Here is a 24,368-nt window from a genome sequence, read left to right as displayed (position 1 = left end):
CAGGAATGGTGGCTCACGGAGGCCATGAGGTTGGGTCTGCACCCCAGCATGAGCACAGCGCCTCTGCGTGGCCGCTGGAAAAGGCTGACTTCTGCTAGGGATCCGCCGTGCGGGGACATCCGCCTCTCTTGGAAGCAGCTTATTCCTGACGTCCTGACCAAGCTTTCCTTTCTCCTTTTTCTGCCCTAAAGCTCTACGTGTCATCCGACTTGGGGAAAAAGTGGACCCTTCTGCAAGAGCGAGTGACGAAAGACCATGTGTTCTGGTGAGAGCACTTCCCCCGACCCCTTGGAAGCACCCCCGGGGCCTGCGGCTCCCCTTCCTCCCCAACCCGGGCAGCATCCCCACCCCACAGCCCCACACCCTACTCATCCCAGGGAACCCCCAGTCGTTCTTTCTGCTCCACAGTGGGTGGCATTGGAAATGGCAGAGTCTGGGGGTTGGTGTCCCTCAGGCCACGTTTTTACCTACGAACCAGCTATGTGGACCTGTGCCACTGCTGTTCCCTCCCTGAGCCTTGAAGCCTCCCCAGTGGAGACAGGTGCTGATGTACATGTCCCCAGCACAGCACCCGGCCCACCACTCCTCGCTCCCCGCCCGACCCAGGCCCGGACTCAGCCCCTGACAAACAGCCCCCGTGGGTGCTGACCCAGCCTGCCTCGGCCCTGCTCTCCTGCTTATCCATGCCTGGGCGCCCCTCCCATAGCTCAGCCTGTCTCCCTTCCCAGCCCCTGCTGGGTACCAACGAGCAGGCTCCGTTTGGGGTTGTACCCCAGAAAAGCCTCCACCCCGGCCTCCTGAGGAGGCTGACCTGAGAAAGGGGGCTCCCGTCCCAGGCAAAGGGCCACTGGGGACCTGCATCAGACAGCAGGTCCCAGTTTTTTGAGTGTATCCTCAGGGAGTCTGTCAGTGCATTTCCTGGACAACACGCCAGTCTCACTGCACCAGGGGGCACTCGGCTCTCCTTGAGGAGTGTGTGTGGAATGCACCCGTGAGGGCCTCAGAGGACATGGGCTTGCCCAAAGTTGCAGACAGCAGCACTGGGCCAGGAGCCAGTGCAGCCGCTCAGAGCTCACGCTTGCCCCTCTCCTGCTGGGGCCACACCCGTCCTGTTTGCACTGCCTTTCCAGACGCACACCACTCTGTGTGCTGATTCCACGGCATCCCTCTTTCTTATGTGTGTAGACACAGGCAGATGTGCATGCACACACGTACATGCACACAAATGCACACATGTGTGCACTCATGCACACACATGCAAGCACACATGCACATGCATGCACACAAACACATGCACACAAATGAACACACATGCAGACAAGCACATGCACACAAGCACATACACGCACACACATGCACACATGCACATGCACGCACACACATACAAATCACACACGCACAAGCACACATGCACATATGCACACAAGCACACCTGCAAACACACAAACATGCATACACATGCACACAGGATTTCTGAGCCGGGTCGCTCTAGGGAATTGGCGGAGCTCTGTTCACTCCCAGGCCAGGCCAGACTCCTGGACAGCTCTCCAGTCAGAGAAAGAAACTGACCCACAGTGCCCAGAGGGAAATTGGCGATAATTCAAACATGTTATTATCTCAGGCAAATCAAATTGTTTTCTCCCCGAAGTGTCTCAAATAGCACAGAGTTGTTACTGGAGGGAATCACAGCGCATGCTGGCCACTGTGGCCCCTGGATCTCTCCTGGAGGGTGGGGACAGCCATGGGGATGCCCCTGCCCCTTGTAGGCAGTAAATTGTGCTGTTTTGACAGCACTTCCAAGGAGCTCTTTGTCCCTGAACAGACAGCGGGAATTACCAAAGCCCTGTGTTCTGTCTGAAGCTCAGACTCATTCACGTTGTACTAAGCTACTCAGGAAGCAAGCTCATTAGAGTGGCCTGCGAGCAGGAGGGAGCAGCCCTGGGTGCCCTGAGACCTGCTGCCTCCTGGGCAGGGCCGGGCGCGGCCCCATACCCTGCCCTCAGTCTCTCCATGCCCCAGCACAGAATTGTAACAGCAGCCTCCCCGCAGCCACCCCACTTTGGATACTGAGTGTCTGCCGGGCAGTGCGCTGAGTCTCTGAATGCTCCATTCCATGGCATCCCCACAGCAGCCCAGGGGGTTCTCCCTCATGCCACAGGGGAAACTGAGGCTTGGAGAGGCTTGGGCACTCATTCTAGGTCCCATGTCACAAAGGGGAGTTGAGGCTTAGAGAGGGTCGGGCACTCATTGTAGGTCTCATGCCATGGGGAAAACTGAGGCTCAGAGAGGGTTGGGCACACATTCTAGGTCCTGCTGCCCCCCAGCTGCAGCCCTGAGCCTTGGTCCACCTCTGGCTGTGGCCAGTGGCCCTTGCCCACTCTCTTGGGTGGTCCGGCTGCCTGGGCTTCACCGGGTGTTCCTGCATCTGCCTCCTTGCTCAGCCCCTCAGTCGCCCAGGGAAAGCCTCAGCCTACCTCTCCATCAGCTCCAGGTCCTGGCCCTGGTGCAGGGCACGGAGGCGGCAGTGCCTAGAAGGAAGAGGTGGAGGGCTCCCTGCTACAGTCTTTGTTATCACACCTTTCAGGGCTCAGCAGAACCATTTGCACTGGAGCTGCCCTCAGCACAAATGGAGTGCAAGGCAGTTCCCGCCTCCCCAAAACACTCATTCCCTGAGGGCTGCCTGCCCCAGGCCATCTCACAGGCCTGCCGCTTCTAGGCAGGGAGAACTCAACAAGCAAAAAGGCCTGTGTGTCAGGCTTGTCATTTCCTGCGGGGAGTGGGGCTCTATCTGAGATGTTATAGTGCGGTCTAAGAGAGTCTTCTAAACCCATGGCTGATGGACTCAGAGCAGAAACCAGGCCTCAGGCCACCTGTACACCTGCGTGTAGTCCAGGGCCCTCGCCTGAGGGAGGACTATGGAGCATGAGAAATGGTCATGGAGACACTGAGAAATGGATATGGGAAGTGCTCAAAGCAAGAGACTAAAGGCATGAACATGGTAAATGAGTGAATTTATAGGGTGAATGACTGAGTGAGTGGTGAGTCAGTGAGGTAATGAATGAGTGAATAAATGAGTGAATGAATGAGAGAATAACTGAGTAAATGAGTAACTGAGTGTGTGATTGAGTGAGGAAATGAATGTGTGAGCACATAATGACTGAGTGAATGAGTCACTGAGTGAATGAGTGAGTGAGTGAGTAAGTGAGTGACTGAGTGGCTGGCTGGGTGGGTGGGTGAGTCTGTGATTGAGTGACTGAGTGACTGAGTGAGTGACTTGGTAAGTGGATAAGTGAGTGAGTGAATGAGCAAGTCTGTGATTGAGTGACTAAGTGACTGAGTGAATGAGTGACTGAGCAAGTCTGTGACTGACTGGTTGAATGAGTGAGTCTGTGACTGAGCAAGTGAATGAGTGAATGAGTGAGTGACTGAGTGAGTCTGTGATTGAGGGAGTGAATGAGTGACTGAGTGAATGAGTAACTGAATAACAGTGAGTGAGTGACTGAGTGAGTCTGTGATTGATGGAGTGACTGAGTGAATGAGTAACTGAATGACTGAGTGAGTGAGTGGGTGGGGGAGTGAGTGAGTCTGTGATTGAGGGAGCGAATGAGTGACTGAGTGGGTGAGTGAGTGACTGAGTGAGTCTGTGATTGAGGGAGTGACTGAGTGAGTGAGTGAGTGAGTGACTGAGTGAGTCTGTGATTGATGGAGTGACTGAGTGAATGAGTAACTCAATGACTGAGTGAGTGAGTGAGTGAGTCTGTGATTGAGGGAGTGACTAAGTGAATGAGTAACCTAATGACTCAGTGAGTGAGTGAGTCGGTGATTGAGGGAGTGAATGAGTGACTGAGTGGGTGAGTGACTGAATGACTGAGTAACTGAGTGACTGAGTGAGTCTGTGACTGAGGGAGTGACTGAGTGAGTGAGTGAGTGAGCGACTGAGCGACTGAGCGACTGAGTGACTGAATGACTGAGTGACTGAGTGACTGAGTGACTGAGTGACTGAATGAATGAGTGTGTGAGTGGGTGGGTGAGTGAGTGAGTCTGATTGATGGAGTGAATGAGTGATTAAGTGAATGAGTAACTGAATGACTGAGTAAGTGAGGAGTGGGTGGGTGAGTGAGTCTGTGATTGAGGGAGTGAATGAGTGACTGAGTGAGTAACTGAATGACTGAGTGAGTGAGTGACTGAGTCTGTGATTGAGGAGTGACTGAGTGAGTGAGTGAGTGAGTGACTGAGCGACTGAGCGACTGAGTGACTGAGTGACTGAATGACTGAGTGACTGAGTGACTGAGTGAGTGAGTCTGTGATCGAGGGAGTGAATGAGTGATTGAGTGAATGAGTAACTGAATGACTGAGTGAGTGAGTGGTTGGGTGAGTGAGTCTGTGATTGAGTGAGTGGGTGAATGAATGAGTGAGGGCAGGGGGAGGCTTTGCACAGGCCAGGTGTCATTGCCTCACTTCACGGATGATGAGGCTAAAATTCCACCTTGCTGGTGGTGGGTCTGCTGCTGGAGGGAACAATGTCTGCCGTATTCAGGAGAGAACAATGTCAGGCCCAAGACCTCCTTTCCAAGGAGCTTACAAATGGTCTATTTACAAAAGCCGAAATCAACATTCCAACTTGAAAGGGAAAGCTCTTTTTCTGGGGTCAGAGTGATTGATGCTGGCGCCCCTGTGTTTGAAATCTCAGTGGACTTCGGGGTGTCACCAGTTCCCGCCACATGGCACATCTGCGGGGCCTGTGGATTTCCCGTGTCCACCTGGGGCCATTAGGGTGGACCTGGTCCCTGAAGAAGGTGAAGCAAATGGGGATCCTTGTGAGAGGGAGGTTGGGAGGAAGGTTGAGAACCGAATGGGGCCATATCTGGGTGGGAAACTCAGTGATGGGGAGAGGCCATGGGAACTGGGCGCTCTGCCTGGGACATCACAACCTCCTTCTAGCAGGCTGTGGGGGTGCTCCTGCCCTCAGCACTGAGTGGCCACTCACACCAGGAAGTGACTTCCTTATCTTGAGGCTCAGTTTGCTCTTGGGCAAAGCGTCCATGAGAGGAACTGGTGTGGTAAATGGATAAGCAATTTTAACAGTCATTAGCTGGAATGACCAGCCACCAAACCCAGGAGTTCCCAGGGAGTCTCACTTTGCAGAAGGCTAAAGCAGGTGGAGGTTTTCAGTGTGAAGAAAGTGGTGGGTAGATGACAGTTCAGTAGGCACACGGAGGTAGTGAAATCTGGGAGATGGGATGTGATGCTTGGTTTGAGAAACCCTGGACCAGATCCTCACCAAGGCTCCTTTCATCTAAAAAATTCCACACTCCCCTCCTGGGAGCCAGGCTCAACACTGGGCATATGCTGAATATGACACCAAAATTGGACTCCATCCCTGCCCTCCCTGTAGGACCAGCCCATGCCCCATCCCTGCCTTGCCTGGAGGACCAGCCCATGCCCCATCCCTGCCCTCCCTGCAGGACTAGCCCATGCCCCATCCCTGCCTTGCCTGGAGGACCAGCCCATGCCCCATCCCTGCCCTCCCTGCAGGACCAGCCCATGCCCCATCCCTGCCCTCCCTGCAGGACCAGCCCATGCCCCATCCCTGCCTTCCCTGGAGGACCAGCCCATGCCCCATCCCTGCCCTCCCTGCAGGACTAGCCCATGCCCCATCCCTGCCTTCCCTGGAGGACCAGCCAATGGAGGTGGGACCCTGGGACATGTCTTCTGTCCCATCTCAGGCCTCAGTACAGGTGCTTCACAGACTTGGCCCCTCAGAGAACCCCCATGAGCCAGGTGTTATTGTGCCATCTTAAGGACAGGGAACCTAGGCTCAGAGAAGTGCCATAACTGCTTGAGCTCCCATCTTAAAGGTGTCATAGAACTGCAAAGGGAGCTCAGCCAGCCCAGGTTGGAGCCCCCCCTCTCAAGTCAGGCTCCTCCCTGGTGTCCCCATGCAGCCCCCCAACTGCAGGCTCTGGAGGTGGGACACGCAGCTGGTTTGTCACAGCATTCCCCATGCCAACAAGGCTGGACACGCCTGTGCTGGATCAGATGGACTCGTGTCTGAGGTGCTTCGTAAACTGCTGAACGCAGCACTGGTTGGAGTCATCATAAGTGCCCACTCAGAGTCTCCACCAAAACTCGACAAGTGCCCTATATCCACTTGGCCTTCAGCACACAAGGGATGAGTGAGGCAGGATGGCCAGTGCCCTTTGTCTATCTCCCAGGAAGTGCAAAAACACAGATCTGGAGATAGCCCAGGCCACAGTAGAAGGGGTGTTTAAAGGGCCACTCTGATGATCGTGCCCAGAGGACCACGTGTGTACCTCAGTATCACCTCCACCTGTCCCCTCAGTCCTGAGCCCATCCAAGAATATGGCATTGAATGTCATCTGCATTCCAGACACATGTCCAGTGGCCACTTGGTCACTCATGATGTACACCAGGCAGCCAGATAGCAACTCGGGATGCTGCCTTATCTGTTCCACACCCCTCATGCTCCCACTACTCAGGCCAAATGCCAAGAAGGAAGGAAGTGCAGAGGGAGAGAGGAAGGAATCCCCAAGGTTTCTGTGGGATATAAGACAAATGCCCAGAAGACAAAAGCCTTCTCAGCCTCAGATTTTTAATATATAAAATGGAGTTTCCATCCCACGTCATAGTCCTGTGTTGGAAACAAGGTAATAATTATAAAGTGCTTAGTTCAATAGGCAACGTGTAGTCAGCGTTGAAAAAATGGCTCTTCCTTTCACCTCCCTTTCTTTAAGTCTCATTTAACCATTTAATAAACACCTATTATGTGCCCCCCACACACATTCTCTATGGTCAGAAAGACTGTAGCCTCCCAAAGAACTGGCTTCCACCTACTCATGGAGAAAGATCTGTCCTCACACTGCAAGTATAAGAGAGAACCTCCTCCCATTCCTGTCCGTGTCCCCTTCCTGTGTGGCAAGACGCAGCTCAATAACAGACTCTACCTCCTGAGCCCTAGTGTGACCAGCTGGCATGGCAACTTATCGACTTCAGTCCTAAAGAGTTTGAGCCTGAAACAAACGTTCATAGACCTTTTTCTAATCTGTGAGATTACTGAGGCAAGAACAAGAGCAGGGACCTGAAAAGTGCACCTCTATATGTCCAGCCCTAGCCCAGGGCCAACTTGTAGTAGGTGCTCAGTAAATGGGTGGATGGGTGGATGCATGGATGGATGGATGCATGCATGGGTGGATGGATGCCTGGATGGATGGATACATGCATGAATGGGTGATGGATGCATGCATGGGTGGATGGATGGATGAATGGATGCATGGATAGGTGGACGAGGGATGGATGGGTGACGGGTGGATGCATGATGGATGGATGGATGGATGGGTGATGGATTGTTGGATGCATGGATGGATGGATGCATGGGTGATGGATGGATGGATTGGTGGATGCATGGATGTATTGGTGGATGCATGGATGGATGGATGCATGGGTGGATGGGTGCATGGATGGGTGATGGATGGATGCATGGATGGATGGATGGGTGATGAATGGATGAATGATGCATGGATGGATGGAGGGATGGATGATGGATGGATGGATGCCTAGATGAGTGCATAGATGGATGGATAGGTGATGGATGGATGAATAGATGCACAGGTGGATGCATGGATGGATGGATGCATGGGTGGATGCATGGGTGGATGGATGGATGGATGATGGATGGATGCATGGGCGGATGGAGGAATGTGTGGTGGATACATGAATGCATGGATGGACGGATGGGTAACGAGTGGATGGGTGGATGGGTGGATTGATGGATAGAAGCATGGATAGATAGATAAATGGGTAATGCATGGATGGTGAATAGGTCATTATGCTGTGTGTGGCCTCCTCACTAGCCTGTGCGCTCCTAGAGGACAGAGGCTGTGTCTTGTTTATCTCTGAGCCCTCAATCCCTGGCAAATAGTGAGTGCTCTGATTTTTATTGCACACACAGCAGGTTGACAGGGACATGACCTAGGACAGGTGGCATCCAGCACAGTGAATGCAGCACCAGGGTGGGGAGTGATGCTGACAGTGGGTAAATGAACGGGTGGATGTCCCTCAAAGGAGAGGCTTTCAGACGGCAACCCTGAGCAGCAGCCTTTGCCCTGTCATTGCTGGCTCTTCAGCAGTGAGAGGACAAGTATTGCATAAATTCAAGGCAGAATTGGTGCCAGTGTAATTATTGGAACAGCCAGGGAAGTGTCCAAGGGGCAAGTGAGGCTTTCCACCTCCAGCCAGCCCCATGCAGGTGGACAGTGTGTGAGAGCACAGGGGAGAGTCTTGGACAAAGGAGCCAGGGCAGGTGTAGCCTCCAGCTGAGAGCCTGGACTGAGGGAGGGGCAGCTGTCTGCCTCCTCCCTACCACTATCCCTTCACCGCATTAGTTCATGCACAATGCTGTGCAGAGCCAGGAAACAAGTGTGTGGTGAAAAGATGTTGCTTTGTGAGTGGCAGAGCCTGGGTTGTGGATCTTGCTCTATTAGCTCTATGACCTTTAATCTGTTTTCACCTGTCTGGTCCTTGGTTTCCTCATCTGTAAAATGGGCATAACCAAATCATTCGGGATCATTCGAGGTAAGTGAGATAAGACAACTAGAGCACCCAGGACATTCGCTGTACCTGAGCAGCTGCTACTAAATGGAGCTATTGAATGAGTTCAGGTGACATGCTGTGTGCAGCACAGACTCAGGACCCGGCTTCTGCCTCTAAGGACAGAAGCTTCCTCCCTCCCCTCCTGCCCAGTTAAAGACTTCACCCAGCAGGGCAGTGAAACAGGGGAGAGGAGTCAGGCAGGGAAGGGGTGCGGGTGGGTGGAGGGTGAAGTGGGAGAACCGCAGCCCTGGCCTGAGCGTCCTGACCCAGGAGCCCACAGGGATGCTGCGGTGTCTCCTTCATCTCTGTCCCCAGGGCCGTGGCAGGGCTCGTACACGGTAGGTTCATCCCACTGGGCGCTTAGAGATGTCTATGGAACTCGGCCACTTGGCCAAACTCCCGGATTTATATCGCGGCTTCTCTGAAGCTGGGAGCACCTCCAAGGGAGGCACAGTCCCGTAAGAGATGGGGTATCTGGACACATGACATTAGGAGAAGGCCTTGGTTGTGAGCAGGGCAGTGTGTGGAGTCTGAGGACAGCATGCATTTTGGGGGCCGAGCAGACCTGAGCAGGAGCCTGAGCAGACTGCCCTGGTCTGAGCCGTGTTGCCTTGGGCAAGTCATAGAGCCATCCTGACCCTAGTGGGGTCATCTATGAATGCAGATGAAGACATCTGCCTCACAATGCGTGATCCAGGCCCTTGTGTGGGGACAGCCTGGTGCAAACTGTCGAGTGCTGGGGTAGGAGGTGCATTCCTCTCGCTGGAGCCTTTGCCACCTCACGAAAGGATCCAGGCAAGTCCCTAGAGGCAGCAGTAGGCAAGGGGCGATGACTGAGAGCATCTTCCCAAGGGCACACTCCACCAGGTAATGGGGAGCAGGAGGTGAAGCAGCAGATCAGGTGAGCCTGGCTCGACTCCCAGGTCAGCCCTTTCCATGGTGTGGCTCTGGGAGGGTCACTTTGCTTCTCTGAGCCACGGTTTCCATATTGATAAAATTAGGATAGGGTGGGAGTCCCAGGCCTGCATGATCAAAATAAAACAAACAAAAATGAAAAAACAATGCACAAGTATTGTATGAAGGAGAAAGCCTTTTACAAACACTACCGTGACAGGAAGAAAGCCAATCCCCTCGGCCCACGCAAGGAAGACCCAGATACTCTAGCCCAGGAGCAGGTGGGCTCCCGAGGAGCTGGTGCCCTGTAGACCCACAGAGCAAGGCTGGCTTCAGACCCAGGGAGGCCACATGGCTGCGTGGGGTGTGGGGAACTGCTGGGGGATGGGCACAGTAACTCCATTCCCGACCCCACCCTCGGCTCTTCTTTTCCAGGGCTGTGTCTGGGGTGGACGCTGACCCTGACTTGGTCCATGTGGAAGCCCAGGACCTCAGTGGAGGTAAGCCGGGCAGTGCACGGGCACCGGGTATTCTTGAGTCACCTTGTTCCCGACCCAGCTCAGCGGTGCCTGTGTTCAGTCGCTCGTCCCCAGTAGCTGGCCCTGCACAGCTGGCCTCACTGCGTCTCAATGTGGCATGATTTTAAATGTGCTTTTTTTCCAGCTGGGGATGAATCGAAGTCAAGGAGCTCCACTCCAGTGGAAAAGTCTATTAAGAGGGTGATTTGTTCTGGCCCCTGAGCACTGAGTATTTCCCACTAACTCAGCCCCCAGCCCCAGCATGTGCTAAGTGTGGAGATGGTGGGGGATGGGGCGGGCCCAGGCCTGCCCACCCGGATCCAGCCAGCTTCCTGCTGAGGGCTGTGCCTGCTGTGTGACAGGAGGGTGCTCTGAGGAGGGCAGAGCAGCAGAGTCCCTGCAGAGACATCTCAGTGCAGCATCACCCAAGCCAGGATGTGTCCCCATTAGAACAAAAATGCAGGCGTCAGCTCCCAGCCCGGCCGTCAGCCAACCTCGGGGCCCGGGGCCAGTCACCTCAGTCTCCTGGTCCGTGAGATGGATAGTGATATGAAATGTGTGAATGTAGAGTCGTCACAGCCAAGCTTTCAGGGGCAGGGGCAGTTACTGGGTGTGCCTCCCCACCCACATGTCCCCACTCCCTACCCCACCACCCTTGGGCAGGTAGGGCCAGCATTATTACCGTTCTGTGTTGACAACCAGGGCAACAAAGCTCAGGGGCTGTCCAGGTTTGCCTGGGGTCACAAGGTCCCAGGTGGTGCCCCTCTCCCCACCCCTGCTGGGAATGCTGCTTCCTTTTGGAATTTCTTACCTTTGACCTCATGCACCCTGCCAGCCACCTCTGCTGGGCTCCCCCATCCCAGCTCTGCACAATCCCCAAGACCTGGAGCTCCTTGAGTACCAGTGGGGGCTACTGATCACCTGTGTCCCCAGTAAGTCTGCTGAATGAATAAGCACCTAGCCAGATGCCCAAGTTGCCCCTGAGGAGCCCACTGAGCAAAATATTGCAAAATAACATGGGTGACAGATAGAAAGACTCTCTGCCTGTGTCACACCACGCTGTCAGGGTCGGCTGTCTGCCCTTTCCAGAGCTTCAGCTGGCCCTGGCTCATGGGCACCTGCTGCCCACAGCCCTTCTCAACTCCATGGCCACTAATTTCATCTAGATGGCTCCTGCATGGCCATGTGGGAGTGTTTATAACACAGAAATTGGCAAGCGCTATCATCAGGGCTCCTATACCCGGCACACAACCCATCAGCCTGAGAGGTCACCTTGGTCTGTGTTGTTGGCTCTTGGCTCTTGGCTCTAGGCCTACAACACTGAGAGCCTATGGTGGGATGGATGAATGAGTGAGTGGTTGAGTGAATAGGTGAGTGAGTGAGGGAAGGATAGCAAGTGAGTGAGTGAATGACTGATTGAGTGAATGAGTGAGTGAGTGGGCAAATGAGTGAATTAGCAATTGAGTGAGTGAGTGAATGAGTGAGTGAGTGGGTGAGTGAGTGGGTGAGTGAGTAAATGAGTGAGTGAATGAGTGAGTGGGTGAGTGAACGAGTGAGTGAGTGAGTGGGTGACTGAGTGAGTGAGTTGGTGAGTGGGTGAGTGGGTGAGTGGGTGGGTGAGTGGGTGAGTGAGTGAGTGAGTGAGTGGGTAAGTGAGTGAGTGAGTGAGTGAATGAGTTGGTGAATGAGTGAGTGAGTGAATGAGTGAGAGTGAATGAATGAGTGAGTGAGTGAGTGAGTGGGTGAATGAGTGAGTGAATGAGTGAGTGTGTGAGTGAGTGAGTGAATGAGTGAGTGAGTGAATGAGTGAGTGAGTGAATGAGTGAGTGAATGAGTGAATGAGTGGGTGAATGAGTGAGTGAGTGGGTGAATGAGTGAGTGAGTGAATGAGTGAGTGGGTGAATGAGTGAGTGAATGAGTGAGTGGGTGAGTGAGTGAGTGAATGAGTGAGTGAGTGGGTGAATGAGTGAGTGAATGAGTGAGTGGGTGAATGAGTGGGCGAATGAGTGAGTGCGCGAATGAGTGAGTGAGTGAATGAGTGAGTGAGTGAATGAGTGAGTGAGTGGGTGAGTGAGTGGGTGAATGAGTGAGTGAATGAGTGAGTGAGTGAATGAGTGAGTGAGTGAGTGAATGAGTGAATGAGTGGGTGAATGAGTGAGTGAGTGGGTGAGTGAATGAGTGAGTGAGTGAATGAGTGGGTGGGTGAATGAGTGAGTGAATGAGTAAGTGAGTGGGTGAGTGAGTGAGTGAATGAGTGAGTGAGTGGGTGAATGAGTGAGTGAATGAGTGAGTGTGTGAGTGAGTGAATGAGTGAGTGAGTGGGTGAATGAGTGAGTGAGTGAGTGAGTGAGTGAATGAGTGAATGAGTGGGTGAATGAGTGAGTGAGTGGGTGAGTGAATGAGTGAGTGAGTGAATGAGTGAGTGGGTGAATGAGTGAGTGAATGAGAGAGTGAGTGGGTGAGTGAGTGAGTGAATGAGTGAGTGAGTGGGTGAATGAGTGAGTGAATGAGTGAGTGTGTGAGTGAGTGAATGAGTGAATGAGTGAGTGAGTGAATGAGTGAGTGAGTGGGTGAATGAGTGAGTGAATGAGTGAGTGCGTGAGTGAGTGAGTGAATGAGTGAATGAGTGAGTGAATGAGTGAGTGGGTGAGTGAGTGAGTGAGTGAATGAGTGAGTGGGTGAGTGGGTGAGTGGGTGAATGAGTGAGTGAATGAGTGAGTGGGTGAGTGAGTGAGTGGGTGAGTGAGTGAGTGAGTGAATGAGTGAGTGAATGAGTAAGCGAATGAGTGAGTGGGTGAGTGAGTGAGTGAATGAGTGAATGAGTGAGTGAATGAGTGAGTGGGTGAGTGAGTGAGTGAGTGAGTGAATGAGTGAGTAAGTGAGAAACCTGAAGCTGAGTTTAGGGGTGGGCCTTTCTGGTTCCTTAACCCCTTCCCTTAACCATTCTCCATGCTGCTGGGTCACCCAGGGCGAGGGGCAGGAGGAGGAGGAAGGGGAGGAGGCGGTGGTGCCCTTCCTGCGGTCCCTGTGGCCGTGTCTTCCTCCTGGCTCACAAGCTGAAATGCAGCGCTTCCTGAGGCCTCTAGGCTCCAGCCCCTCCACACAAATTTGTCCCAGGGAAACAGAAGGATTTAAAACAAAATTAGCAGCTACCTGACAAAGCATGCATTCAATATTGCTCAACCATAAATATCTGGAAAAGGGTAGAAACATTTGCTTAAAATGTGCAGGAAAGAACCCTCGAGCACCCCCCGCCCCCACCCCCGCTTAGGTGTGAGGGACTTCAGGAGGGGGCCGGGCTGTGCGCGTCTGGGTGCGGTGAGGTGCCCACCGTCGCCTGTGCTGACCCCTCCTACAGGGGATGGCAGGCCCCAGAGCAGCACGAGCACCTTCCTGAGGGTGGCAGGAGCTTGTGTCAGAGCACGTGGCCCACAGTGAGTGAGGATGACACCCCCAGCCGCAGGTGTCATCACAGTGGCCTTTGGAATTCAAGCCCACAAAGGCCCATCGCAGTGGTACTGGAGAAGGATGGAGCCCAGCACATATGTCTCGGGCTGTCCTGGCCCCTGCCGCAGCCTGACTGCCTGGGCCGGCGCCTCTCTCCTGCAGGTTTTCGGTACGTCACCTGCCCAATCCACAATTGCTCCGAGAAGACGCTGACGGCCCCGTTCGCAGGCCCCATTGACCAGGGCTCTCTGACCGTGCAGGACGATTACATCTTCTTTAAGGTGAGGCTGCTTCGGGGCTGCTGGAAATTGGCAAGAGGCGACATGGTGGATGAGCCACTCACAGCAAAAATGGAATCACTCAGAAAAGAGGCAATAAAATGGGTATTTCACTTTCGAGTGCTACTTCCCAGGTCACGGTGTCTGATCGTGGCTGTGGCCGCCGGCATCCACATAGGCCCCCGCAAACCCAGTGGCTGAGGGACGCTGGGGCTCCACCTCCCTTCTGGCCACCATGAACCTCCCAGCCACTCCGGGTCCCCAGACCTAAACCCACTCAGCCCCACTTGGTTTTATTAGTGACTTTGGAACTGGCCAGCGCTGCTTCTGGTCACGGGTCTTGGCCACCAGGCACCGGCTGCACGCCCCTGTGGCCAGGACCCTGCCGCCCGTGCCCTCAGGTCACGAGAGGACCCAGCCTCAGCAGCCCCTTGGTCCCAGCTAATTCAGAAACTCTAGCACACCAGCAATCCATCCAGCTTTTCATCATCTTCATGGATGGGGAGCTCAGCCCTCCCAAAACAGCCTAGCCCTCTGCTGAGTAGCCCCAGTCACTGGCCTGAGACAGGGTCTGCTTCGTCGGACTCCCACCCACTGGGTTCTGTTCTGCTCTCCGGGACCCCGTGAGACAAGTCCAAAGTTTCCCCTGAGGAAACCCCTTGAGGGCATCTGCTGGGTGCCCTCTCCCCAGAAGGCCCTCGGTACTCCCCAGACTCCTCCTTGCCCTGTCTCAGCCACGCTTGGTCACCCCAGCTCCTGACTCTACACTCAGTGTATGCCAAGGAACACCATGGAGTTAGGGGCTGGAGCAGGCAGTGGGCTTCCCAGCCCCTGCCATTTCAGCAGGCCAGGCAAGAGGCTGCTGCCACCGCCGGCCCTGACCTCCAGCCCTGCCCAGTCTCCACTGCCCTCTGCTGAGCCCCAGCCCCTGACTTTTGATGCCCAGTCCATGCATTTGCTTGCACTGTTCCCTGTACTGTGCCTTGCTTCTCCGCTGGCTGATTCCTTCTCCTTCTCGAAGACTCAATCATGTACCTCCTCCTCCAGGAAGTCTTCTTGGACTTCTGCCTCCAGTTCAGGCTCACTGGTACCCCCTCTGAGGAGCTTCAGCCTTGTGCCTTCCTCCGTCACAGCCCAGGCCCCACTTTGTCATTCTGTGCCATTTACTCCTTTTGTCCCTACGCCTGACTCAGGCAAGCGGAGGCTGGGCTCTAGGTCTGAACCCAGCACCTATTTTCCTAGCTCCTAGCATTGCATTTCTGCAGATATCCACTAAGTACTGGAACGAAGACAAGGTCAGCTCTCTGGGCAACCATCTCCCATGGTGAGTGGTTTCTAAACATTAGACGGGCTGGCCTGTCAAAGCCCTGAAGCCTAAGACCCTTCGAGCTCACCTATGGCTGAGCAGGCTGGGTTACCGCTCAGTGCAGCAGGGGAACACACAACCTGGGCGTCTCAGAGGGGTTAGAAGGGTCTGATTGCCAGGTGTGGGCCACAGGAGGTGATTTGAGGGGCCCTCGAGGAAGCCAGGCGTGACTCTGGATTGGGGGTTGTGAGGAGGTGAGGTCATGCCAGGATCAGGTGTCTCAGTGAATCTTCTCTAGAGGGAGGGGTGACTCAGGGGAGGCTGGAGCTGGGGAGTGAAGCAGCAGCCCACGCTTATCTCAGCCAAGGTGGGGTGTCTGTGCATCCTGGGGATTTGAACGACATTCACATCTGGTCTGTGTTCAGACCCAATTGCGAGGTGGTCTCATTCTGCGCAAGGTCACAGAGTGAGCTTGTCTAGTGTTGGTGCTCGGCGGTTGTTTGTGAGGGGCGAGAGAAGGCTGGGGCCGCCGGCTCCATCCAGTTCCTGTCCTGGTTTCCATCTTTCTCAACAACTGCAGAGGGAAGCTCTCCCCACCCCAGCCCAGGCCTCCCCTGCTCTCTCCCTTCCTCCCTCCTTCCACTCTGGGCCTCAGAGGACCTGGGAGCCTGTGCTGGGACAGGAGAAACCTCAGCTCTTCCAGCCCCACCTCACCACCAAGGTAGCGGGGCTGGCGGCTCAGGAGGCTCCTGTTCCGTGGCAGCGAGGATCCGTGGCCTCTGTGATCAGACACCTGATAACAGTCCTGTCCCTATGCGCCTTTCCGTCTCTGGGAACAGACGCCCATGGCCACAGCTCATGGGGTTGATGGTTATGGGATCAAATGAGCTGCCCCGGGAAAAGCACTTGGGATGGTGGCTTTGTCTGCCATGCCTCGAAGTTCAGTGGTGATCTTTCTTGACAAGCTCATCTTTGGGCTGTCTCCTTTTCCGTCGGAATTTTCTCCACCTTGTTCCGTAAGTTGGATGCAGAGAAGCAAGGTGCTGAGAGTGCATGGGGAAAGAGGTTAGTTCTGACTGAAGGAAGCAGAGGACAACTTCCCAGAGGAGGGATGCTAATGTGGGGCTTTGAAGGATCAATAGGAGTCTGCTCATTTCAAGCAGAACAGGTATAAATAAAGTAAAAGGGCATTTTTACTTGCTGAATATATGTAGTTTTTCATTCATGAGAATCTGGCTGCAGAGGGAATCAAGCCTCTGAAAAATGTGTTTCTCCCCCTGGTTAGGCAACAGCAGCAAACCGGACAAAATACCATGTTTCTTATCGTCGCAACGAATTTGTCCTGATGAAGCTGCCGAAGTACGCATTGCCAAAGGTGAGGTGCTCCCCACGCTGCCTGCCGCCTGGCCCTGAGGCCGGACCCTAAGCCTATGCTGACTCGCGGCGCAAAGGACTCATACACAGGTGCCTGGCGGTCCCAAGTCAGGATGGACAGGAACAGAGTGGCCACGCTTCCTCCAGCCACTCACCCCTCACACCCTCCATTCCAGCCCGCCCAGCCCTTCCAGCCCGGCCTCATCCTAGGCTTCTGCCAAGCTCTTCCCTCTTCCTGGTTCATCTTTGCCCAGAACTCTTGCACATGTGGTATTTCAGGAGAAACATCACTTGCTAACGGCCCCCCAGGTGGGCCCGGGCCTCTGTTTTCTGGTCCTGTCCCACCCTTCTCCTTGCTGGTGCTCGGAGTACCAGGGACGGCTCCCTCCCGTGTCCCTCTCCTGTTCTCCTCTGGCATTGCTGGGGTGGGGATGACCTCTGCAGTACTCACCTCTGCGTTCCAGCCGCCTAGTGTGCTGCCTGGCACATAGTAGGTGCTCCGTCGATGCTATTGCCTTTCCCTTGCCTCGGAAGTCAAAGAAGGTGAGCCAGGGGAGCTGGGGACTGCCCAGCTCTGCCCCTGCCTCAGGGCGTCTCTCCACCCGAATACATTATTCTCAATTAACAGAGGAGGTGATGGAAGTTCAGAGAGGCAGTAACTTGAGATCACACAGCTAGCTAGAAACAAAGATCTCAAACCGAGGTGCAGGCGAGTCCACCCAGCCTCATGCCACACCTCCCTCCTGAGGACATTGGGATGACGCCTTCTGAAGATCTCTGTCCCACATGCGTAGTTGAGAAACAGATGAGTCTTCCCTTCCTCCACACTTACTTACTGAGCACCAAATATAAACCAGAACCTGTGCTAGGAGGCCGTGCTGCAGCTGTGAGTCAGAAGCTCCAGGTTCCTGCTCTAACCTGTGCTAGGAGGCCGTGCTGCAGCTGTGAGTCAGAAGCTCCAGGTTCCTGCTCTAACCTGTGCTAGGAGGCCCTGCTGCAGCTGTGAGTCAGAAGCTCCAGGTTCCTGCTCTAACCTGTGCTAGGAGGCCCTGCTGCAGCTGTGAGTCAGAAGCTCCAGGTTCCTGCTCTAACCTGTGCTAGGAGGCCCTGCTGCAGCTGTGAGTCAGAAGCTCCAGGTTCCTGCTCTAACCTGTGCTAGGAGGCCCTGCTGCAGCTGTGAGTCAGAAGCTCCAGGTTCCTGCTCCTGTGGGCTTTGCCGCCGGGGACCAGGCAGAAGATCCAGTGGACAGACACATGCATGAAATAACTGCAAGTTGTGCTTTGCGCTAAGAAGGGAGCAGGAAGCAGAGACAGAGAGTGATGGAGGGCGTGTGTGTGAGCATGTCTGCGCGTGTGTGGATGTGTGTGTGTGAGTGTGCTTGTGTGTGTGGCTGATTTCGGCCAGGCAGCTATGGGGGCCCCTCTGGAGCTGGGAGCGGGAGGGACTCTTTATCCGAAGCCCCAGGGCAGCTCTGAGAAGAGCAAGGGAGAAAGTGGCTCGGGTGGAGGGCAGAGCAGGAGCTCTACCGTGGGGTAGAGAGAGCGAATGGGGTGGGAGGGGCCAGGGGCTCCGGGCCCTCCACGCCCAGGCCGTGGCTTGTTGTAAAGTGCTTGGGCACAGGAGCTCCTACACTAGGCACCCTCAGACGTCTTCTGAGCCAGAAATGGGAAAAGTCTAGGAGGCCTTTTAAAAACTTCTCTTTAAAAACAAGAAAAAATTAAAAAGGAAAAGACAGAAAAGGGAAAAAGGAGCGAGTTTAATAGACTGAACTCAGGCTTGGCTGAGTACGTAAATTAAAAGCTAATGGTTTCATTTTAGGCAAAGGCAGTGGGTGTTCCTAGAGGGTGAGGGACCTTTTCAGCATCTGGAAAGCCTTCCCTAAACCTTTGGGGGCTACAGCGTTAGAAGTTTCTGTGTCCTATGCTCTTTGTCCTGGTGTCGGGGAGAGGAAAGTGTGCAGCCCAGAATTAGGCCCACATAGGGACCCTCTCTGCTCCCCTCTGGCGTTGGGTAGTCTAAGGAGCCTATGGCTGTAAGTCATGGCCTCTGCGACCTCGAGCGATGGCTCCGGGACCTCTGCTCCCTGGACCTGCAGATGTGATGTCACTGAGATGTGCAGGAAGCGCCAGGTCGTGTCTCCCGCTGCTGACCCTTGACAGCAGGCATTGCACACTGGTCGTCTTCTTCCCCTATTCCCATGGAAATTGGAGGTCACTGAAAGGAATCAAGAGGCTTTCACAGCAGTGACAGACACACACCCGACCTCATGTCATTCAGTTTCAAGGGAGAACCAGGGACCCATCCAGGGCAGGTGGCATGTGCTGTGACTGTCAGTGTCCTACCTGCAGGGACCGTGCACAGGATCCAGTGACCAGCAGCTGGAGATGATGGTCACTTCATCATCAAGAAGTGGGCAAACTGGGCTGCTGTCAGGAGAACAGGGCCCCCAGAGCCCCACAGGGTCTTCAAACCCACATCTCCTGTCGCTGAGACCTTTGTCCAGCCAGCCAGCCTCTTCCTCTCCACCCAGGTCAGGACAGCAGCTCGCCCGTTTCCCATAAGCATATTGTAGAAGTGGCGGATTGAATTTCCTCGTCAGATGCTGTGGTTTTATGGTGAATTTGTGACTTGCCTGTTTCCTCTTCCCATAGACTCAACCCCCTCCTATTTTTCTTTTTATATTTTTAACTGTTTAATTAACATTTTGAAAATAATAGACATTGGAGCAGGGAGGCTCACCCAGTTCATCTGGTCCATCCAGTATTTCCCCCGAGTTCTTGGTCTGCTTTTCTTAGCCATCTGCCAAAAGGCTTTTACGTAGCTGGATTACAAGCAGTCGTGGGTCTCCAGTCTGCTTTCACAGGACACTGTAGCATGACACCGTTTCTTGAATGATACGCGATATTTACTTTAAATGACTGGAAGCTTTCTATTGAGGAGACTGTGCCTTGTTGAGCTAAGCCAGACTCTCATTGCTTGGACATTGGGGTTGCTTCCATTTTTTTAATAATTATAAACAGTGCTGCAACAAATCTATGTGTGCCTGCAGGTATTTCTTTTTAATTTTCTCAAGTTGAAGTCTAAGAAGAACTTCAGAACAAAAGATATAAATATTTGTGTAGCTTAGTTGCTTCCTAAAAGAGTTCCACCCTGTCACCAACGAAGTTGGAATAGATCAGCTTCAGTATAGCTTTGCCACTTTTTTTCTGTTTTTCTTCTACGTTAAAGGGTATAAATGACACCAACCTGCTGTCTTAATTTCCCTGTCTGTGAAAACTCTACAAGGTGGGCCATTTTGATATTTGTCAATATCCTTTGCTTACTTACTCGTCATCATTTTGTTTTTAAAACATAGCTTCCCTAACAGAGGTGAATGATAGGCCAAAGCTATAAACAGACAAAAGAGAAGAAAAATCCAAATAACTATCAATTATTTAAAAGCATTCAGAAGAATGGGTAAATGCAAATTTAAAGTGAAATATTCCTGTATTTGCCATAAATGTATTTAAAGTTAAATAAAATTTCTAAACCATATGAATAAAGAAGGAGGTGACATCAGGTAAGATGGCAGAACAGAAGCCCCGGGAATCCATGTCCCCACCTAGACAGCAACCGCACTGGCAGGACCCATCTGGTGTAACTGTTTTGGAATTCCCAAGTCTATTTGAGAGCTTGCAGTGTCCAGGGCAAGGCGTGGATGGTATGTCAAAGTCAGTTTGGATAACGTCAGCTCTTAGCCTGGTAGAGGCTTCCCGTACCCCAGCCCCATGGCAGGCAAATGTGCATGTGTCCCCAGAGCAGCATGCACAGAGCTCGAAGGAGCTGGAGGGGCACAGGGGTGCCATAACAATCTTGTCTTCCAAATACTGAGGATCTGTGCTCTGATTACTGACCGCTTCTGATGACAGACGTGCAGACGCCCAGACAGGCAGCCACTGTTGCAACCACCATGAACTGAAACAGCTTCCAGGAGATTGAAAGGGTCACAGCCTGTATTTCCTCTCTTTTATTTTTCTCCCTTTTCCCTTTTGGAAACCAGACATTCAAAAGCAACTGTAAATATGGGAGAATTTAGAAAATCACCGTGCATGCCCGGGGACAAGCAGAGGCTCAGAAAAGGCCTAGGAAGACATTAAGCTGATATGTAAGGCTGATCCTTGGTAAAGAGATCACCTACAACCATCAAAAATAAGAACAAAACATGGCAAGCTCTATGGAAAGGGGGCAAGCTAATTTCCAGAGTTACCATATTACTAATGTTCAATATAATTGGACATTAGTCTCAACTGTCCAGCTTTTGACATAAAATAGTTAGGAGGCATACAAAGAAACAGGAGAGTATGATGCATTCAAAGGAACAAAAACAAATGAACAGAAGCCTTCCCTGAGAAAGACCAGAAGGCAGATCTACTAGACAAAGACTTCAATATGACTGTCTTAAAGAGGCTCAAAGAACTAAAGGGAAAAATAGAGAAAAGCAAGAAAATGATGGATGGACAAAATGGAAATAGCAATAGATAGATAGAAACAAAAAAGGAACCAAAAGAAATTCTGGAGCTAAAAAGAATGAAAAATGAAAAGAAAAGTTTACTAAAGGGATTTGAAAGCAGATTTGAAAGGCAGAAGAAGGAATCTGGGAACTTGAAGATAAGACGATTAAAATTATCAAGCCTGAGGAACAGAAAGAATAAAGATTGAAAGTGAACATAGTCTATGCGAGCTTTTGCACATCATCAAGCAGACGAACATATGATTGTGGGAGTCCCAGAAGGAACAGAAGAGAGATAAAGGCAGAGAGACTATTTTTGAAGAAATAATGGCCCCAAACTCCCCCATTGATTTATATTGATGAAAGACATGAATATCAAAAAGTTCAACAAACTCTAAGAAAGATAAACACAAAGAGACCCACATCAAGACACACAATCAAATTGTCAAAAGACAGAAACTTTTTTTTTTTGTGGAGATGGAGTCTCGCTCTGTCACCCAGGCTGGGGTTCAGTGGTGCGATCTCAGCTCACTGCAACCTCCACCTCCTGGGTTCAAGTGATTCTCCTGCCTCTACCTCCTGAGTAGTTGGGATTACAGGTGCCTGCCACCACACCCAGCTATTTTTTTTTTTTTTTTTTTGAGACAGAGTTTCGCTCTTGTTACCCAGGCTGGAGTGCAATGGCGCAATCTCGGCTCACCGCAACCTCCGCCTCCTGGGTTCAGGCAATTCTCCTGCCTCAGCCTCCTGAGTAGCTGGGATTACAGGCATGCGCCACTATGCCCAGCGAATTTTTTTTGTATTTTTAGTAGAGACGAGGTTTCACCATGTTGACCAGGATGGTCTCGATGTCTTGACCTCGTGATCCACCTGCCTCGGCCTCCCAAAGTGCTGGGATTACAGGCTTGAGCCACCACATCCGGCCGTTATTTTTAAGAGAGACAGTGTTTCACCACGTTGGCTAGGCTGGTCTAGAACTCCTGACCTCAAGTGATCCACCTGCCTCAGCCTCCCAAAGTGCTGGGATTGCAGGCGTGATCCACCATGCCTGGCCGAAAGTCAGAAACTCTTAAGAGAGAATCTTGAAAGCAGCAAGAGAGAAATGACTTGTTACGTACAAGCAATAATCAATATGATTATCAGCAGATGTCTCATCAGGAACCCTGGAGTTCAGCAGGCAGTGAGCTGATCTATTCAAAGTGCTGAAAGAATTTGATGAAGGTGTTGGTTCATTAGACTGTTTCATGAATTTTATATAAACATCTATGGGGAAATTTCCCCTATTATGCCTATTAAAAATGTTTTTAAACTTTTCCAAAATTACTTATTTAAAATGCATTCATGACAACTAATGGAAGAATGCATCTATTTGCCATTATCCTAGAACATAATAAACAATACAATATGTATGTGTAGATACCTTTCTACCTGCTTGCCGCTCCAGTCCTCCCTTGCACAGTCTCACTTCCTCATTCCTCAAGGAGGTGGTGTTGAAAGTCCTGGATACCCCTCATATCCATCTGCCCCTTCGTCTTAGTTCAGCAGACCCCAGACTTTGGCTAGTACCCTGCTTCCCAGCTAAAAGACTGAATTTCCCAGCTTCCTTTGCAACTAGGTGTGGTCATGCTTCTAAAGTCTAGCCAGTGGGATGCTGGCTTTTCAGAGCCAGACTTTCTTTCCCTCCTCCCTTCCACCGCCCTGCTGCCTTGCACATTCACACGATGGCTGGAGCTCTAGCATTCATCTCACACCATGAGGACAAAGACTGCATCACAGCACAGGAAGTGGTGACTCAGAAGGAGCCTCTGTCCCTGGTGACTTTGTAGAGCCTCAAGGCCAGATTGGCTATTCTGGACTTCTTTTACACAGGAGAGACTTGTTTAAGTCCGTTTTTGTTTTTGTTTTGTTTCCTGTTTCTGTTACTTACAAGCAAACCTAATTCTACCTCATAACAAATATTGGCAACCTTGGGGTTTCTTCTGCATTTTTCTCCAGGTCCTACACATATGTACAATCACGTATACTATACGTATATTTCGACGTGTCTTACATCCTTCGTTTAAAAATCTCAAAATGTCTCTGCTATCTTTTCTCAGAAAAAGAAGAAAGTAAATGCAATGTGAAGCAAAAATTACCTGTTACTTACAAACCTCTGCTCGGCAGATATTTTTTAAAGACCATTCTCAATATTGTCATACATAAAACGACATCAGTGCCCTCTACTCCTGCTGGTGGGGAAGGAACTAACGTAAATGTTCAGGACAGCCATGTAACAACAGGTGACAAGAGCTTTCAGAACCTCGCAATGTGGCAGTTTGCCTTCTTAGGAGGTGATGGCAAGGAAATAACCAGAGAGGCAGAGATCGGTGTGCGGAAACATTCATGACATGTCGCAGTGATGTTAAGAACACTGACGGTTTCCCAGCAGGGAAGCATGTGTGAAATATGGCCCGTCCACACAATGGAATATCATGCAGTGGTTAAGAGTGGTGTTCATAGATCATTTTAATGGTGGAGGAAAGCTCTGCCTGTGGTGTAAAGGGGCAACGATAAACTACACGTGAAAGAAGATGTGCGTCACACTTGGGAGAAAGCCCAGACGGAGACATTTGAAAGCGCTGGCGTCGGGTCTCTCCGGGGGGCGGCGCTGGCGTCGGGTCTCTCCGGGGGGCGGCGCTGGCGTCGGGTCTCTCCGGGGGGTGGCGCTGGCGTCGGGTCTCTCCGGAGGGCGGCGCTGGCGTCGGGTCTCTCTGGGGCGGCCCTGGCGTCGGGTCTCTCTGGGGGGTGGCCCTACTGTCTCTGGGGGGCGGCGCTGGCGTCACGTCTCTCCGGGGGGCGGCCCTGGCGTCGGGTCTCTCCGGGGGGCGGCGCTGGCGTCGGGTCTCTCCGGGGGGCGGCCCTGGCGTCGGGTCTCTCTGGGGGGCGGCGCTGGCGTCGGGTCTCTCTGGGGGGCGGCGCTGGCGTCGGGTCTCTCTGGGGGGCGGCCCTGGCGTCGGGTCTCTCTGGGGGGCGGCCCTGGCGTCGGGTCTCTCTGGGGGGCGGCCCTGGCGTCGGGTCTCTCTGGGGGGCGGCGCTGGCGTCACGTCTCTCTGGGGGGCGGCGCTGGCGTCGGGTCTCTCTGGGGGGCGGCCCTGGCGTCGGGTCTCTCTGGGGGGCGGCCCTGGCGTCGGGTCTCTCTGGGGGGCGGCCCTGGCGTCGGGTCTCTCTGGGGGGCGGCGCTGGCGTCGGGTCTCTCTGGGGGGCGGCCCTGGCGTCGGGTCTCTCTGGGGGGCGGCCCTGGCGTCGGGTCTCTCTGGGGGGCGGCCCTGGCGTCGGGTCTCTCTGGGGGGCGGCCCTGGCGTCGGGTCTCTCTGGGGGGCGGCCCTGGCGTCGGGTCTCTCTGGGGGGCGGCGCTGGCGTCGGGTCTCTCTGGGGGGCGGCGCTGGCGTCACGTCTCTCTGGGGGGCGGCGC

General features: G+C 53.1%; 1 protein-coding gene across 2 annotated transcripts in view; it reads left to right on the top strand.

The window, feature by feature from the left end:
• The window catches only part of SORCS2 (sortilin related VPS10 domain containing receptor 2), a 571,039-nt gene that overhangs the window by 477,126 nt on the left and 69,545 nt on the right, over window positions 1-24,368 (top strand). For both annotated transcript variants that reach the window (XM_064365545.1, XM_064365541.1), the window contains exons 5-8: window positions 192-265; window positions 9,940-10,004; window positions 13,632-13,750; window positions 16,339-16,428. In XM_064365545.1, the coding sequence (XP_064221615.1) occupies window positions 192-265; window positions 9,940-10,004; window positions 13,632-13,750; window positions 16,339-16,428 (348 nt within the window). The remainder of the gene's footprint in view (window positions 1-191; window positions 266-9,939; window positions 10,005-13,631; window positions 13,751-16,338; window positions 16,429-24,368) is intronic.

This window comes from Aotus nancymaae, unplaced genomic scaffold, assembly GCF_030222135.1.
Source record: "Aotus nancymaae isolate 86718 unplaced genomic scaffold, 86718_ANA_hifiasm-v0.15.2.pri h1tg000006l, whole genome shotgun sequence".
NCBI classification, from domain to species: Eukaryota; Metazoa; Chordata; class Mammalia; order Primates; family Aotidae; genus Aotus; species Aotus nancymaae.
The sequence above is the reverse complement of the archived record's forward strand: the minus strand, read 5'-3'. Positions and strand labels throughout refer to the sequence as shown.